The sequence below is a fragment of the Bipolaris zeicola genome (assembly GCF_000523435.1).
Source record: "Bipolaris zeicola 26-R-13 unplaced genomic scaffold scaffold_69, whole genome shotgun sequence".
Taxonomy (NCBI): Eukaryota; Fungi; Ascomycota; class Dothideomycetes; order Pleosporales; family Pleosporaceae; genus Bipolaris; species Bipolaris zeicola.
The window spans coordinates 91,768-108,617 of NW_006912118.1; the positions used below are offsets into that span (position 1 = coordinate 91,768).

General features: G+C 51.8%; 9 protein-coding genes across 9 annotated transcripts; 4 read left to right on the forward strand and 5 right to left on the reverse strand.

Moving 5' to 3' along the window:
* Nucleotides 1–422: 422 nt before the first annotated feature.
* Nucleotides 423–1,900, forward strand: COCCADRAFT_95536 (uncharacterized protein; the record flags this gene model as incomplete). Its single annotated transcript, XM_007713889.1, has 4 exons — nucleotides 423–746; nucleotides 799–909; nucleotides 999–1,301; nucleotides 1,355–1,900. 4 exons carry the CDS (start codon nucleotides 423–425, stop codon nucleotides 1,898–1,900), a joined length of 1,284 nt encoding a protein of 427 aa, XP_007712079.1.
* Nucleotides 1,901–2,185: 285 nt separating this feature from the next.
* Nucleotides 2,186–2,341, reverse strand: COCCADRAFT_95499 (uncharacterized protein; the record flags this gene model as incomplete). Its single annotated transcript, XM_007713890.1, has 1 exon — nucleotides 2,186–2,341. A coding segment is annotated over one exon (156 nt), but the record flags the coding sequence as incomplete, so codon positions are not given.
* A 335-nt stretch (nucleotides 2,342–2,676) lies between these two features.
* COCCADRAFT_4857 (uncharacterized protein) lies at nucleotides 2,677–4,308 on the reverse strand (the record flags this gene model as incomplete). Its single annotated transcript, XM_007713856.1, has 1 exon — nucleotides 2,677–4,308. One exon carries the CDS (start codon nucleotides 4,306–4,308, stop codon nucleotides 2,677–2,679), a length of 1,632 nt encoding a protein of 543 aa, XP_007712046.1.
* A 1,056-nt stretch (nucleotides 4,309–5,364) lies between these two features.
* Nucleotides 5,365–7,012, reverse strand: COCCADRAFT_26092 (uncharacterized protein; the record flags this gene model as incomplete). The annotated part of the gene is made up of 3 exons (XM_007713859.1): nucleotides 5,365–5,443; nucleotides 5,497–5,516; nucleotides 5,573–7,012. The coding sequence occupies 3 exons, from the start codon at nucleotides 7,010–7,012 to the stop codon at nucleotides 5,365–5,367; spliced, it is 1,539 nt and encodes a 512-aa protein (XP_007712049.1).
* Nucleotides 7,013–7,522: 510 nt separating this feature from the next.
* On the forward strand, nucleotides 7,523–9,214 carry COCCADRAFT_95601 (uncharacterized protein; the record flags this gene model as incomplete). The annotated part of the gene is made up of 3 exons (XM_007713891.1): nucleotides 7,523–7,676; nucleotides 7,736–8,952; nucleotides 9,023–9,214. The coding sequence occupies 3 exons, from the start codon at nucleotides 7,523–7,525 to the stop codon at nucleotides 9,212–9,214; spliced, it is 1,563 nt and encodes a 520-aa protein (XP_007712081.1).
* Nucleotides 9,215–9,897: 683 nt separating this feature from the next.
* COCCADRAFT_26094 (glycosyltransferase family 62 protein) lies at nucleotides 9,898–11,358 on the reverse strand (the record flags this gene model as incomplete). Its single annotated transcript, XM_007713860.1, has 5 exons — nucleotides 9,898–10,181; nucleotides 10,234–10,314; nucleotides 10,365–10,424; nucleotides 10,477–11,102; nucleotides 11,189–11,358. 5 exons carry the CDS (start codon nucleotides 11,356–11,358, stop codon nucleotides 9,898–9,900), a joined length of 1,221 nt encoding a protein of 406 aa, XP_007712050.1.
* A 384-nt stretch (nucleotides 11,359–11,742) lies between these two features.
* Nucleotides 11,743–12,130, forward strand: COCCADRAFT_26095 (uncharacterized protein; the record flags this gene model as incomplete). Its single annotated transcript, XM_007713861.1, has 2 exons — nucleotides 11,743–11,748; nucleotides 11,804–12,130. The coding sequence occupies 2 exons, from the start codon at nucleotides 11,743–11,745 to the stop codon at nucleotides 12,128–12,130; spliced, it is 333 nt and encodes a 110-aa protein (XP_007712051.1).
* Nucleotides 12,131–12,874: 744 nt separating this feature from the next.
* On the reverse strand, nucleotides 12,875–14,177 carry COCCADRAFT_4861 (uncharacterized protein; the record flags this gene model as incomplete). The annotated part of the gene is made up of 3 exons (XM_007713857.1): nucleotides 12,875–13,160; nucleotides 13,212–14,055; nucleotides 14,120–14,177. 3 exons carry the CDS (start codon nucleotides 14,175–14,177, stop codon nucleotides 12,875–12,877), a joined length of 1,188 nt encoding a protein of 395 aa, XP_007712047.1.
* A 1,117-nt stretch (nucleotides 14,178–15,294) lies between these two features.
* Nucleotides 15,295–15,721, forward strand: COCCADRAFT_36592 (uncharacterized protein; the record flags this gene model as incomplete). Its single annotated transcript, XM_007713892.1, has 2 exons — nucleotides 15,295–15,624; nucleotides 15,665–15,721. 2 exons carry the CDS (start codon nucleotides 15,295–15,297, stop codon nucleotides 15,719–15,721), a joined length of 387 nt encoding a protein of 128 aa, XP_007712082.1.
* Between the last annotated feature and the right edge of the window lie 1,129 nt (nucleotides 15,722–16,850).

The following is a 16,850-nucleotide window of genomic DNA, read 5'->3' on the forward strand; positions in this document are numbered from 1 at the left end:
TGCCTAGAAAAATGATGCACCAAGGGGACACAGCCTTCGAGGCCATCGACAGCCATCTAACGGTTATGGCTGCATACCGGTGAGCCGACTAGTAACTGAACTCCCACTTGCTAGACCTATTCTACCACTGTCATAGTTACAATACTATCCAAGCTTCTCATTCTATTTGTCCGACACGTCAGTTTTACGGTACAGGCCTGTGAGTCAGCCAGGGTTCAGCCGTACACCTGGCATCCCCTGATTAATGTGCATCAACCACACCCGCGGGGTCGGTCGCTTCGCGCTCCCTGTCTAAGCCCCCAAATTTTGTGCTCCCATGTCAGGGCCATTGCTTGTCGTGGATGGACAGAGTATATATCCGCACATGGGAAGCAGCACCCGCGACCGCGGCTACGGAATCCTTCTTCTTGCCTTCACTGCTCATGTCGTCTCCACAAGATCGCGGTAGTGTACTGGACAGTTCTTCAAGCGACTCGCCAACGCTGTCGGACTGTCGAAATGAGAGTATAGCACCGCTGCCCCGCAGGCCCATTCCAAGGAAGGGCCATACTAAATCACGCCGTGGGTGCTACAGTTGTAAACGACGACGTATAAAGTGCAACGAGAGACATCCCGAGTGCAGTCACTGCCTCAAAGCTGGGCTACAGTGCGAGTATCCTGCCAACATCATTCAAGCAACTCAGCGGTCCCACGCTATCTCAGGTCCACGGGAGGCAGGCGGCTTCCGGTCCGCTCCAGGAGTATTCGTGAGCACTTTCCTAAACCTAGAGTTAGTTTGCAAGTACCTGACAACTACAGTCGATGGGAGATATGCGATTGTTTCACCATTTCCTCATCACTGCATACCCGCATCTACCTGTGGGGCAAGACAAGATATGGGTTACTGTAATTCCCAGCTTTGCACACAACGTAGGTTATCTCTCACAAGGTTTCGAAAGAAGAATATCCTCCAAGCCGATATATTGTCAGACTTCAGGCTTGCAGGCTGATTCTCGCAGTATGAGTATCTCATCCATTCGATTCTGGCCCTATCTGCATCCCATCTAGATGCCGTAACAAGCTCTGGTGTTGCTGAGCAGGCTATACAACACCGAATTCTAGCAGTGAAGTCGCTCAATGAAGCGTTATCAGTACCCCCAAAGACGCGATGTGAGCGAGATGCTAGAATGGCGGCTGCTTTGGCTCTTGCGTTTCAGTCAACCCATCTGCAAGACGGCATGGCAGAGTTCCTCACCATGGTGCGTGGTTGCAATCTGATTGCAGGAGACGAAATGTCGCTAAATGAGGATTCGGTTTTCCACGTACGTAGTACTTGCTCCAATCAAAGCTGCAGCCTCATCCTAACGCAAGCTAGGTATTCCGCGAAGACAGTCACCTCCAGACAATACGCAACCGCATTGACACCTCGTCAATGAACTGCGTCAACCAAGGAGATCTCGACCTAGCCTCCGTATCCCTCAGCTCAATCGAGTCCCTCCACATGTCCGACTGCGAACGATCATATTGGGAGCACCTCGCCAGTGTAGTAAACCACGCATACGAGAGACCGATCGACGCATACACCGCCTTTGTTACACTATACAACATTCCATCGCGGTGGACACACGAACAGTTCCAAGCCTTCATCGACCCCAACAACAACGTCGCGCAGATCTTGCTCGCCCACTTCATCGCTATCCAAGCTATCCTCACACCCATCCTCTATCTCGAGCGGGTGGGCTTCCAAGGTGTCAACGCCCCTACCGCTGTCTTGAGTTGGATCGAGGGTATATATTGGAACGTCACACACCACCTACGGCATTATGTTGAGTGGCCTAGGCAAGTTTCAAAGTACCCCTTTGAACAATTCATGGGCCAGAAGCAGTCGGATAATCCTGACATAGACCCGACTTTGCCATGACCGAGTCAGAGATAAGATTATACTAATGAAGCGCTATGACTTTCTTTCTTTCTTCTTTTCCTTTTCTGTTAGCCCTGGATTAGCATAACTTGCAATGACATCTCGTGTACATATACTGGATTTGAAGTTTTATCTTGTAACTTTATTGTCTCTTGTAAAGCTCATCGTTAGGCGATAGTGCAATCGTTTTGTCAGGAACTTTCGGGAACTCTACTTTCCTTTGTCATCTATCGTTACATATCCCTACATATCCCGTTGCATGCCGAGTTTTTGTTCTTTGTTTTCTCATATGTTCAATAGTGAGATAGTCACCTTAAAAAACACCTCAAATACCGGGAAAGTAAACTCATAACATATATTGCAATGATCTAATCTTGTTACAGAAGGTAGTGTGAGACTTTTCCGCATCCTGACGTGACTACATAACGAAATGACTAAGCGAAGGTGACCGGAATTTCACAAAGGAAAAGAGGAGAAAAAGCGAATGTCGTGTAGATCCGTATACGTAGAAAGAAAGGAAGAAAAGCGAGTGTCGTATAGAGACTGTATACGGGAAAGATAAAAAAGGGAAGAAAAGAAGAAAGCGAATGTCGTGAAAAAAAATCCCGTATACGTAGAAGAAAAGCCAAAAAGCAAGCGAGTGTCGTGTGTATCCGTATACGAAAAAAAGCAGCGAGTGAACGTCGCGTACGACCATGTGAGAAGAAAAAAAGAAAGAAGAAAGAGAAGAAGAGAAAAGGGGAAAACCACAAATCACCCTGCCTACCTCTTCCCCATCAAACCCCCATACTAGCCACCCACCTCCTAAAACCCCCCTTCCCCCTCTCTCTCCTCATCTCGACCCTAACCTCATCCCTCAACAACCCCACCCACCTCGCCGGCCCCTTCTCCCTCACAACCCTCTCCTGAGCTTTGACCCAATAATCCTGCTCCATAGCGCGATCCTTGACGCGATCGCAGAGCCACTCGAGCCACTCACGGCGGTCCCAGCCACAGCGACTACCCCACTTCTGTTTGACGGTGAGCGCGAAGTCGTCGATGTCTTTCTTTGCGCAGCGGGGGCAGAAGGTTTGTTGCGGGTAGAAAGAGGTGCCGGACAGTGCGGTGCGGTAGAAGGTGTAGAGGTGGTTGGAGTAAGGGGTGTAGTGGGTTTTGCAGGTTGCGCTGATGCAGGGGCGGAGGGTGTAGCGCCAGTCCCATGTTTCGTGATGGCGTTGTTGAGGTTTACTGGTGGGGTTACTGCTAGTGTTGCTCTTGGTAGTGGCAGTGGGTTGAGATGGGCAGCCCAGTACGCGGCGTTTTTGCATTCGGATGAGTTTGGCGTTGTGGATGCGGCGGTCGTCGCAGAATTCTTCTTTCAGTTCTTCGAATTCCGCGGCGACTGTGCCGAGGGTTTTGCGGCCCGCGTTTTGGCGGAGCATCTCGTAGGCGTGCTTGAGGGTTGCGTTGGCTTCTTCGAGCTCGCGGACTGCATGGCGAGGACAGTGTGCGTGTAGATGAGATAGGAAGTATGGGCCACTGGCGAGGTAAAATGATGGACCTAGGTGTAGTGGCGTGTAGTGTGCCTTGCATGAAGGATATAGACATGGTATGTAGTTTTCAAGTGGGTTGTATTGGCCCAATGGAGCGGTACAGAATGCCGATGCCTGTAAAGTAGCTGGCGCTGATTGAGTAGAAAAACGGGAGGTGTTGTATTTTGAAGACTCGTAAGACACTCCGCGAGGTTTTGGACCAAGGGATGGCGGCTTGTAATGTGCTGGTAGCGGAAGTCCCGCCCATCTTGGATCGAGCTCTTGAGAGGCTGTCTGTACAAGCGATTTGTGACTGATTCGTCTCTTGATAGCTTGAATGGACATAGTATGAGAGGCCGGAAGGGAACTCGGACGGCTGAAATTAGGTGGTGTAGGTGCTGAGTTGTATTGAGAACCGTTGATCTGCTTGGACAAACTCGCAGTCGGACTTGCGAAAGGGAGGCCATTGTGGAACTGAGGCATCGGAAGTGGACTGGGTATTCTTTTGATTATGGATTCTGGTGCTTGTATAGTCCGTCGCTTCACTGACGGCTTGGATCCCAAATTTGGTACCAGTTGTGGTTCCGCGAATCGTACAATGGCTGGTGATGACTTAGAGTGCGACAATGTACGCATCAATTTAGGTGACTTGAGGCTGGGCTTCAGGCTCGACCGGGCAGATTGCGGGGTCAGTAATTCGGGCTGTGGGGTCAACAGTTCTTGTTGTAGAGGTGACAACTGTGGTGGTGTCGTTGACAGCTTAGGTGGTGGTGTCGACGGCTCCGGCGATGATATCGAGGACGAAGATGAAACTGAATCATCATAGTCAAAACTGAGATTTGACTCTGATGAAGCCGGACTCGATGAGTCGCTAGTATTACTGTAGATAAAAGGCATATTAAGAGGTATTAAGCCAGCTGCAGCTAGAAAAGAGGTAATGACTGTTGGGGAGCAGCTTGACGAAGCGCTGGTTGATAGAGCATGGCGGACGGCCTACTTTTGTGTAGTGTTTGATTACTTGGAAAAGAGTGCATAGACATGTCAGTCCTGGGATACGTAGGCTGAGACAGAATCTCCGGGGATGATGCCGGCATATTGCCGAATGGAAGCCTCATTGGCGGGCAACCATGCTGAAACCAAAAAAAGTGTCTTTTTTTAGGGCCGTTGGAATTAATCGATAAGCGATGGTCGATAGTATTCTAGGGTCTCGAAAAAGGGGGCTTGATAGTAGAGAGCGGTTTTGACTGGCGCGCCAGGAGGTAAAGATTGGAGGAGAGTGCCAATGAGGATAGAGGTAGGGCAGCGTTACCCAGAAACATCTGAATTAGCTGCAATATTTCACATAGAAACAACCAACAGACAGATCCAAGAGGCACAGCATATGGAGGCGGGAAGGTGTTGCTAGTTTAGTACCGCAAGCTAGCGCCAACAGTCAAGTCAAACTCACCCACAAAAAATCTCCCATGATTACCCCGTCTCACGAAGAGAATATTGCTTCCGAAATCTCGAAATGGTAGCGATTATGCATTTCAGCTGACCACAAGTATCCGTCGTATAGCTTACGGCATGGCAGAGGCATGAACTTGTCAGAATCCTGCCCGCCAAGCTTGGCCCATCCAGCCATGTGGTGATCGACGTTAGTCGCCTCCCGCATATGCAAGGGATTTTCAAGCGAGGTTGCAAGGGTCGGCTACGCGAGAAAAAAAGAGATGCGCTTAGATCATGACGTTGTTAGTGTTGTCTTATACAGTCTACCCATATGGGTGTGTGGTCGACCACACTCATGCAACGCGAAAATCAAACTTTTGCAATCGTCGAAAAGGGAAGAGGTATAATGGCATATAGTATTCTGATGCTAAGGGGTTCTTTTTCCTTCGAAAACACAACTTGAAACGTTCTTTGCATAGCAATACCCAAAAAGAAGCAGATTCTTGAAATTGGCCAGAAGAGCGACTATAGCTTGGGTTGTTTCTGCTTGAGCATAGCTTCGGCGACAAGACGTCGTTGTATCTTACCGGTCGCGGTCTTGGGCCTAGAAGGGGGCGATTAGCGCATTTTTCAACTATAAGGGTAACGTCCACATACATGATGTCGGTGAAGAATATCTGCACGATGTTAGAGAATGTTCAGTATTATCTTTAGGGGTGGCATGTTGGTATACCTCTTTTGGGAGTTTGAACTTGGCAACACGATCTGTCAACCATGTCTTCAGCTCTCCGGCAGAGAGTGTTTTGTCCTCTTTGACCACAATTGCTAGGCCGATATCTTGGCCGTACATCTCGTCCTCAACAGCAAAGCTCACAGCCTCAGAGACGGCGGGATGCTGTGCGATGACGTTATCAAGTTCGATTGGGCTAATCTTCTCACCACCCTTGTTGATCAACTCCTTGATTCGGCCAGTGATGATGACATAACCGTCGGCATCTTTCTTGCCTTGATCTCCAGTGCGGAAAAAGCCACCCTTTGTGAAAGATGAAGCATTAGCGGCGGGGTTGTTGAGATACCCTTTGGTAACATTCTCGCCTCGGATGCAGATTTCTGCTTCTTTGCCCTGAGGCACCTCGTTACCGGCATCATCGAGGATCTTGACCTCGACACCCTGACCAATTCCCACACTGCCGGGTTTGCGCTGGCCTGGTGGAAGAGGGTTGCTGGTCATCTGATGCGAGGCTTCGGTCATGGCATAAGCCTCCAAGACGGGCGCGTTGAGTGCCTTTTCAAGTTCGTGGAACGTCTTTGGGGAAAGTGGGCTGGAGCATGATCGGATGAAACGGATATGCGGCATGGGGCTCGGGAGAGGACTCTTCAACAGGATTTGATGGATGGTGGGAACGGCCGTGTACCAATTTGCCTTGTGCTCCTGGAAGTCTTTCCAGAACTCAGAGGCAGAGAACTTGAGCGGTACAATGACAGAGCCGCCGGACGCCAAAGGAGCAAGGAAGCCAGCAAGAAGACCGTGGACGTGGAAGAGAGGCATGACCAACATAGTGCGGTCCTTGGAAGACAGTTCGTAGGTGGCCTGGATGTTCTTCATGGTGCGCAACAGATTGCGGTGCGTGAGCGGAACAGCCTTGGGGCGTCCAGTCGTACCGCTGGTGTGCAATACGAGCGCGACATCCTCAGGCTGTGCCGAGAGAACCGGCGAAGCTTTACCCGCGAGCTTTCCGGCCTCCTTTACGTCCAAGACAACCTCGCTGCCGTTGTAGTAGCACTCTGCAATCGCTGCATTGTACTTCCTTGCAGCTCGGACCGCCGCTGCGTCTTGAGCAAACGCGCCTTTGGGGACGAGCGCAATCGCCGAGCTCAGGTCATCGATGTAGAACTCGAACTCGGATTGCTTGTAGGCTGGGTTCAACGGGGCAGCGATGGCTCTCTGCCAAGATGCAGCGATGAAGGATACGATGAACTCGTACGTGTTGGGCAGCGCAATGGACACAGCCGCCTCGGCAGATACGCCGACCTTGGCCAGTTGCTGCTGGAACGCTTTCACATCTGCGGCCAGCTTCTTGTAGGAAACGGTCAAGGCTGGTGCACCGGGGACGATGATGGCGGTCGATGATGAGTCCTTGGAAAAGGCTTGTTCCAAGGTAGTGGGAGACATTGTGATTACAAGTTGGATCTAGGGTACGCGATCAGCGAGATGGTTCAGTCGCAGGGGCGGGCTTATCTGGGTGTACCTTTTTGATTTTATGGCGCGCAAAGGGAATATCTATGAATTTTATACAAACACCGAAGCCTGCTCGGATGCGTCTGCTGTCGTCTATAAAGGACCGTTATCGGATGTTGGAATCAGGAGCACTGGCAAGACGGGACGGTAATAGTCGTTCCTGAAGGTGATACGTAATGCAGCTAACGCGTTAGCGTGGGGAGCCTGCACCGAGACGCGAGCCGCATGCCGCCTTGCCGACTCCACCATCTCTTACCACAACCTCAACCCCCACCGCTACCATATTATCAACACCACCACCTCTGCTGGTCATGACATTGCTGTCGCGACACCATTAATAATAGTATACTGGCTGTGTAATATCCATTCTCCCTCCGCGACACCAACAAACACCGCGCAACGCGTCCTTGCGCACAGCCGCACCTGCTTGCGCATCACCACACCATGGCATCTCCACCGCCGCAGAAGGCTGCCGGCCTGCCGAACCCATATGCCCAGAGGGGCCTTCCCAATCCATATGCCTCGGCCACCATCTCCGCTGCGCCTGTCAAGTACACCGAGGAGCAGGCCAAGGCTGAACAACAGAAGAAAGCACCTGGTAGCTACCTGAACTGCTCCACACTTTGACCTTGACGCACGACTCATGCAAATGTGCAGCTTTTCATAATCCACACAACATCAAGCGCCCCCAGGCGAAAAACCAAGCCAAGAAGCCCGGCACAACTGTCAAGAAACCTACCATGCCTGCACTTGCCCCGGTCTCCTCTTCAGGCCCTGGACCCGCTGCCACCAACCCCCAACAGCACGGTATCGACTACTACCGAAGTACCGCTGACGACGATGCTGCCATCCTAGAAGAACGGAGAATGCGCAACTATGAGGAGAAGCAGCGAAAGAAGGAACAGAAAAAGTTCAACAAGATGTTCGGCCAGTGGAATCCACAGGCACCTCACAAGCCCGAGCGATATTCCAATCTGCGAGCTTACAGAGCGAGTGGTGGCTACCAGCGCAAGAAGGAGGGTTTCAACGCATTCTTGCGAGGGGCTGCCGCTCAGTACAGATCTCGTAATGAGAGCGAACCCTTGAATGGCTCCCGCTCAGCCTCTTCGTCTAGCCCAGCTCCAGCTGCAGTGCCCACCAGACCATCATTTGCCCCGCCGGCCTCCTACGATGATGCCCCTGCAATGCCACCCTCTGATCAGTCTGGAGAAGATGCCTATGCTCGCCGCATGCAGTTATCACAACCACCGCCAAACAGTGCGCCATCTCCATCTGCACATGAACCTACACCTGGGTATCCTCCGCCTCCCCCTTCAGCCACACATGATCACACGCCTCCACCCCCACCTCCACCACCATCTACTTCTGTGCCGACATCTTCAACTTATCAAGGTGCCACGATATCTGCGCCACCCGTACGATACGCGAACGCGACCATTTCAGCGCCCCCAGTCCGTTACGAGCGTCCCGATGTTCCAATGGAAGACCTAGACGACGAGCCAACCCCAGAAGAGCGTCCATCGAAGCGCCCCAAGATCAGCAAGGCAGAAGCTATGATGGCCAAGATGGGATACAAAAAGGGTCAAGGTCTGGGCAAGAACAACGATGGAGTGGTCACTCACCTGGAGGTCAAGATGCGCAAAGTTCCACAGGGAGCCAGCACTTTTGACGATGAAGGCGGCAAGGTCAAATCGCAACAGGTCTGGGATGTTCGTGGCGGCGCACGCAATCAGAAAGACGAGCCTGGCAAGTTTGGTGAAGAGTCGTCTGTCGTGGTTACTTGGGGTTGCGTAGATGGTGTGGATTGGGACGCCAACGCTGATCGCAACGACGGTGGTATCCGCCAGGATATGGGTGAAGCGTTTAGCAACAAGGTAAGATTTTCCTCCCCGAAAACGCGTACCCTTTTTTGGTACTTGTGTCTCATGTACTAACATTACGTAGTTTGGCCCAGTCGAGCACGTGCAGTTGGACGAAAACAACAAGGACGGCGTCGTATACATCCACTTCCAATCCGTCCTCAGCGCCCTCAATGCCGTCAACCGTTTCGACGAAGGCTGGGAGTTTAGAGGCAGGAAGATTCGCGCTAAATACTACGATGAGCGCAAGTTTCACGCCGGTATTTATGATTATTAGCCACTGCCAATTTTTCTTCTATAATTGCTGGTTTGGATGGATGGATGGGACTTGGGGATATTTACGCTGTAAAGTTTAGTTTAGTTTGGCTTTCTTTCTGGTATACACCCTCTTCTATCGTCCAAAGTGAGTGAGAGAGGGGATTTGTTTGTACGAGGGTAAGAGCGCGGGGGTGCATGTGTAGTAGAAAAAGGGATGTGGTGAGCAAACATGTTATTCTACAAAGGCGCTAAAAAAAACTTCCCATGTACGATATACAAATAGTGGGGTACCTAAATATGCATGTCATGTTCACACGGCGTTCGCATGCATGGCTTGGCTGTGCGACATGAGCCCTGGGATCTAGGATCAATGCAAGTCCGCATCATACGATTCCCACTTGATATGTTCTATTCAAAGTACCGCCTGCTGTATGCAAAATATTCTATACGCCTGCCTAGAATTTGAACTCTCATGCTAGTTGTTTTGAAAGTACAAAGAAAACAAAAAAAAAGAGGTAATAGCCCATTTCATCCCTTAGTAGTTACTCATACAGGTATCACAAGATGTGCCCTTCCCCCCAAAGCCCAAGCCATAGAATCAATGCGTGCGCCCGACTCCCTGGGTATATGCTTTCTTCTCTCTTTCCTTTCCTTTCGCCTCCCCGCTTGCCAATAACACACAGCGAAGGTGCTTCATCTAGTCTAAGCATTTCCAGGCTTCTCATCCGTGTCAATATGCCAGACGACATAATTTGGCAACCCATAAACACCGTAGCCCGCTCGGAGTGCCATTTTAGCAAACCCTTCGGTTTCCGCTTGGTTCTCAAAGGCGTAACAAGGGAAGTTGATTCCAGAACGATGAACATCTGCCTTTACGATAATGTTGACACCACCGACACCGTCGAGGGGTATTTCCTCGTCCTTGTCTTTGCGCCAGTCGCCCATTTTGGCCATGTACTTGCGGTTGGTGGGGTATTGCTTGTAACCTGGACAAAATTAGAAGGGCGTTGATAGTTGTGAAAATGAGGCGATATATACCTTCTGCAAGGACAACGTTCTTGTCCAGAGAAGCTGCAAGTTTAAGACCTTGAGGGGATTCCTGCCAAGAGTTGTAATCGACTATTCTTGTCAGTAAAAGCCAATGTGACCCCGCAGGCTGTAAATCTTACATCGTCCTTCAATGTCAACCTTCTTGCCATTTTCTTCCTTGTATCGGTGGAACCAGATATCTGCGACTAGTCAGAATTGCTGTACTTCAACTTTTGTTGACAAACTACTCACTGGGAACAAGCACATCGCGGTCGTGTGCAACAAAATCCTCGATAATCCTAGACGGACTGTCGACAATGTCCACATCTCTCCAGTAGACCCAGCTGTGGTCTGACTTCAAGGCAGTTGCGAGTAGGTAGTTTCTCGCTCTGCCCAGCGCCTTCCGCCGCGGACCCTGAGCCTCGAAGCCGTGGCGGTCCTCGACACTCTGAGAGAGAGTTACACCAAAATCCTTTTCGACAATCATGGTCGACCTGAACGCTATCTCTGGATTGTTCTGTATCCTCTCCAGCTCCTTGGCCAGTACCGCCACGGTATCGTCTGTGGTATCGCCAACGAGAAATGCCAAATCAATCAGATCGTGAGGGTATGTCAACTGGGCGATAAGGTCGAAGTGCTTTGGCAGATAGAAAGACGCATCGCGGAGTGGGGTAAGGATCAAGACGCGCTCCTTATTCTTGACTGCATTCGGGGTAGATTTTATTGAGTTGAGATTTACGTGCTGAATGTCGGTAGCATTGACCTCGATTGGCTTGTGGTGGTTGAATACAACGGGTGTAGTCAAGTGAGCATGCCATTCTTCGTTCTCGTTTGGTGACATGTGCATGGGTGGTTTGGAGGGGCCGAAGCAGTGGAACCTAAGACGAGGGTATTAATAACGGACATATGAGGCGACGGGCAATACCCTGGTGCTGGTATGGAGCCATGGATAGGAATAGCGTACCTCTGTAGTTCGCCGGTGGCTGAGCCCATAGAACGCCATAGCAAGATAACAGCTGTCAGGAGACCTAGAGACAGCAGGAATCTTGGATTGCGCGCCGTGTGTAGGACCTGGCGCGAGGGTGGCAGTCTTGCCTGGGCGGCCTTCCACGAGTATCCTTTGCCCGCAAGCATGTTGAGTGGGTATTTGCCAGCGTGGTCCTTATCCTCGGGCTCGTCCCCTCTGGCCTGGGACAGGCGTATCGAAGAGCTGCGTGCTCTCACCGTGTCGGCGTTGGTCGTCTCCCGTTGCGAGTGACGCGGCGATTGTGGGTGTGATTGCTCCAGTTTGGCGGACTGGGGCGCCTGGGGCGCGAAGGGCTGAGGGCAGTGACAGTGCGACGATGTGGGTGGATGTTTAGAGGTGACGTCGCACGATGCTCAATTGGTAAGGGCGGAAGCGACAGACGCGGACAAGAGGGCACTGACTATGGGACCCAGACTGTCACTGGCCGGCAGATAAGGAAAGGGCGATAGGCAAACGACAGGCGCGCTTGGTGTTGCGAGACAAGTGCAACCATGGCTGTGAGTGCATTTGGCGCAAGCACCATGTGCAATTGCAAAATGACGCTAACTGTAGATCAATCGCCATAGGTCCACTGATGACGACGACTCAGAAATGAAATCAGTCGCCCTCATGTCCCTTCACTCTACCGTACCAGACTTCACCTCAACTTGGGCGGATTGTGCAGCCTCAAAACGTCCCGTCCGTTGCAGTTGTCGCCATGGGCAAGCCGTCTTGTCAGCACCAATACTATCTCGGGATCCCTTGTCCATACTGTCAGCCACCTGCCGCTCATTCGGTGGTGCGGCCGCTACCAAGGAGACGGAGGTTCCTCCAATCCTAGTGTTATCTACCCAGATGTCGAATGTGGTAGCCAGTTTGCGGTGTGTAGTTGTAGTGTAGTTGTTGTGGATATGGAATCGAGGCATGCGCCCAAGTGTGCAACCCGCAGAGGAAGAAAGACTCAAGCATGTGATGGAGGTCAAGGCCTAAAAATACGAAAACAACTACGTAATGTTTATTTACTTATTTTTGCCTGTGAACAGCGCCATATTCAAAGCCAGAATACACTTGGCTGAACCTGCTATATCAATATATGTCATCAGATTGATTACAACGTGTCGCACTTGTCACAAGCGACTTTCTAGTCATAAATAATAATTGGAAAGCTTCATTTTGCAACAAAACCGGCCGGCCGCCGCATGACTGCTGCACAGACAGTCATCACACACTTGCACACAGAGATATGCATGGCTCGTCTCGGACCGAAAAAGGCTTGGATTCAACTTTTAGCCATTTGCACGCTCAACTCCACGGGGTAACTTATGAACAAAAATAAATGAAGAGAATGACTGCATGAACTATCCCAAACCAAACCCTCCTCGCGGCACTGCTACGCCTCACGTCGCTCGGCAGACTTAGATATACTGCGGATTAAATGTCTGCCTCGACCCTTTTAGCCAAACAATACATACAATTGTTACATGCTGATCCATGAACCATCCCCACAAGCCCTCCTCCAGTCCTCAGAAGCTGAACCCAGGCTTCACGCCCGTTTCTGCTCGATGCTGTACGCTATCAAAAAAGAGTCAAATCCTTGGGGGTGTAGTCTATGCGATACGGTGAACGCCAGCGTCATCAACCTGCTTAAAAGAAGAGAACAGCGACCATGGCTGCGAGGCCAAGAGCGCCGTTGACAGGGCTGAGCGAGGTGGCAGCACCCTTCTGGCCGCTGCTTCCGGTTCCGCTCTGCTTGGTGGGGTCGTGTCCTTGCTGGCCGGGGTCGATGAGAGTTCCCTCGCAGGTGTAGTCCTTGCTCTGGATGAGCTTCTGGGAGTGGAGGTCCTTGTAGAAATCGCAGGTGTCGTTGAGCTGAGCAGATGACTGAAGGTTGAAGGCACCCTTGACGCTGTCGAGCTTGGGAGTGGAGACCCTGGAAATTGATTAGTAAAGACTTTCGGATTGTCGCGTGAAATGTACTTACTTGCTGAAGTTACCGCTCATGTCAAAAGCACCACCGATGCTCTTGAGCTGAGGAAGGCCGTCAACCTCAACGAGCTTGGAGTTGTTGGCAATCTGGATGTTACCATTGATCTTGGTAAGGAGAGGGAAAGAGATGTTGTTGAGCTGCTCGTTGGCGACAACAGCAACGGCCTCACCAACGCTAGTCAGGTTGGGGGCAGAGAAGGTCTCGAAACCGTTGTTGTAGAGACCGAGAGATCCATTGAGGGTCTCGAGGGAGGGGACGGAGACGGAACCGCAGAAGCGGAAGGTCAGGTTGCTAGCCCAGATGAGGTTGGGAAGCTCGACCTTGACGGCCTCGTTGTTGTCGGCAAGGGTCAGCGAGGTGGAGACGTTACCAAGCTGCATGGAGATGGAGTCAATGTAGCCGTTGTTAGCAATGAAGATCTCGTCAGCCTCCTCAATGTTGATACCCTTGAGCGAGCGGAGAGCAGTGTTCTGGATATCGATCTTGTCGGCCTTGGTGACCTCGGAGGTGAAGCCGATCTCCTGGAGGTTGGGGAGCGCCTGCCACTGGATGGAGTCGATGGTCTTGAGCTTGGGGAAGTTCAAGGCGTAGAGTGAGGTGAGACCCTCGAGGTCCATGGTTCCGTCAAGAGTCTCGAGGTCGCTAGCGCTGATCTGCTTCATGTCGGAGTTGTCCTTTGCGATCAGGTTACCGGTGATCTTCTTGACGCCATTGATGGCAATGTCCTCGGTGGTGCCGGTAGCAATGGCGATGTTACCCGAGAAGGTCGAGCAGCTGGCCAGAGCAGTGGCATCGCCGGCATTCTGGATGGTGGTGGTTGCGGAAACGCTGCAGGCGGCTGGAGGAGCTAGTTAGCGAGGCCGCGCAATCAATCACGTCCTGTTGGGAAAGCAAACACGTACCGTAGGCAGTGCTGGCGGCGACGAGGGCCGGAGCAGCGATCTTGAGCATGGAAGGCATTTTTTTTGTTGTGTAATTGAAGCAGGACGGTAACTGCGAGTAGATGTAAGCGGGCGCGTCGAGACAGAGAGTGGAGTCGGCCGAAGGCTGCGACAGTTACGTACCTGGGATGTTAAGACTGCTCGCACCGTTTCAGTTTGGTGGGCGCTGAGGAGAAGTGGGAGCGGGTACGGGAGAGCTGGAGCGAGAGGAAGAATTAACTAGAAAAGCAGGCAGTATTAAATGGAATAGTCCCAGTGGCGCGATTGAAGAAGGCGCGGTCGTCAAGAGCGAGTGGATGAAGACAAGGAGAAGAAGGACTTTGCAAACAAGAGCGAGAGCATGGAGAAAAGGGGAGCGCGATGGTGCCAGACGCGGCCGGCGCTAGGGGGCGGCGCTAGTGGTTGCGCCGGCGATCATTGGCGGCCTGGGCGGGTGCCCAGCATCATCGATGCTCACTTTGGACGCAGTCAATGCCGCAGACGGACCATGGATGCTTGCCCGCCTGGCGCCACGGCTGCTGCTACGACGACGACGACGACAACCACTGCCATCCATGGCCATCACCAAAACCACTGCCACTGGCCACATGCTGTCTGTCAACAGATTTCCGCGCTTGTCGACTGTGCCACCTATCACCCGACCTCTCTCTTTGTCAGTACTAATCCACCTACACACACCACCTACCCTAGAGAGGGCCCAGCATGCCCGCGGCGTCGGTCCCAATTTCACCCTCTGCACGGCCACCCCGTTATCCCTCGCAAACAAGTGCAAGCAGCATCCAAATCCTGTATTATCCACCATGTGCGGGCCTCGCATCCAGGGTAGCGTCTGCATCGCCCCTCACCCTCCTTGCTAGCAGTCGTCTAGTAGCCTGGACGCAACCATGATGCGCCCTCCTCCGCTAGCTGCCTGCCACGTCCATTCTTTGTGCGCTCCTCACAATTGCCAATTGCACACACACACTGGCGGATGGGCGGCACGTTGTGCTGTAGTGCAAAAGTCAACGGGCAGCCACTGTCCACAGTTGCCACCGTCGAGGCCGATGCGAAACACAACAAGCAACTGCCTCTTACGCGGCCTCGACTAGGCCGGCTCCCCCCTGACGTCGGTCTCGAGCGCCTCTCCAATCGCTCCAATGCGGTTACATCCGCTCCTCATCCAGCTAGCCTGCCCGTTGCAATCTCCACCCTCCCTCAACACCAATAATGCTGCCAACAAACTGTGCTATTCTTTCCTCTCCCCCCGGCGACCGCTTTGGGCCCTCCTGCTGCTTTGCGCTATCGTGCAGCCGCCTCCTTTACCGTTCCCGCGCCCAGTTGCATCATCGAGGCCCGTAGCCTCATTTCCTTTCCCAGAGGCGTTCACACTGCTCACAACTGCATCCACTCGCTTATCGATTTCCTCTCCCCGAAGAACAGCCTCGCCATTCTCCGCCAAGCAAATTACAAGACCCGCATTGATTGATGTCTCATTTCCCATGCCGAGACCCATCCCCTCGACATCAGCTCACGCCCTCTCCGCTTCGTATCCCGCTACTCGCTGAAACAAGTAGACAGGTATGACATCGCTGCCGCCAGCTTCTTGTTTCGACATCCCAAGATATTCTAGAAAGCGCCAAGTCGGTCGCGAAGCTTGCACATGCTCATGCGCAACACACACTCGGTCTTGTTTTTGTCGCGACAACAAGTTTCCTTTGTTTCAACATCTCTATTTTCGCCGCAACCTGATGCACACACCACCACGACAAAGCAACCACATGGTAATACCAACATGTGATTTACATGGTCTCGGGCCAAGACAACAAACCTCCTCCACCATGCCCGGATCTTGACGCTCCCACTGCTTTCTGTTGATGTTCATCCCTCGTAATCTGCCTTGCACCCACTGTTAGCCGCGCGGCCACTTTAAGCACACCGAAAGAAAGAAATATGACCCAGCGGGGAACTCAAATCTCCCTTAATATCAAAAGTGGCTCCTCGGCAAACACCTAATGGCTATTCAAGTCTAGGTGTCTGTAGGAAGGACCTACACCGCATGTGCCGATTGTTTTAGCACGATAAGGCCCGACTGTGTGACTGTGCGTGTCATGCTCAAGAGTACACTTGCAGCTCAACATGACACAGCAAACAGCACAGTACTGGTCCTACCTAGCTCACCGATGGTAGCTCTTCTAGAAAAGTTACACAGGCCCACAGACCATTTCCTTTTCGATTGGCCATTACACCTTGTACGATACTTGCACAACAAACTCAACATAGTCTCGGTCACAAGTCTCTGCTTGCGCTCAACCTTTCACCCAAATTTGTTTTTTAACTGCAAGGCTGCCTTACCAAACATATTGTACAATACCCTGCATAGTTCAATTCAAGGGTTGTGTTCCAATATAAACTTTACAACGAGAGTTCCCGGGTAAGCGGATCATGTCTCGAGCGCCGGACGAACGAGGCATCCTGTGCCTCGCGGAGGAACCCTTTTTCAAGGGAGCTGACAGATATCAACGTGATACACTGTTGTTAACAAGAACACACACCAAACTGTGATCATTCAACTATCCGGATCCCTTTCCAGCAAAAGGGTCCAGCAAAGATGGCAGGCAATCATGTTTTTCAAGCGGCAGCGCGGCTCATGCTCACGCTCACGTCATCTTGGCTAGATCAAGCCTTTGGCTCGCCCTAAGCTTTTCGCAATTTT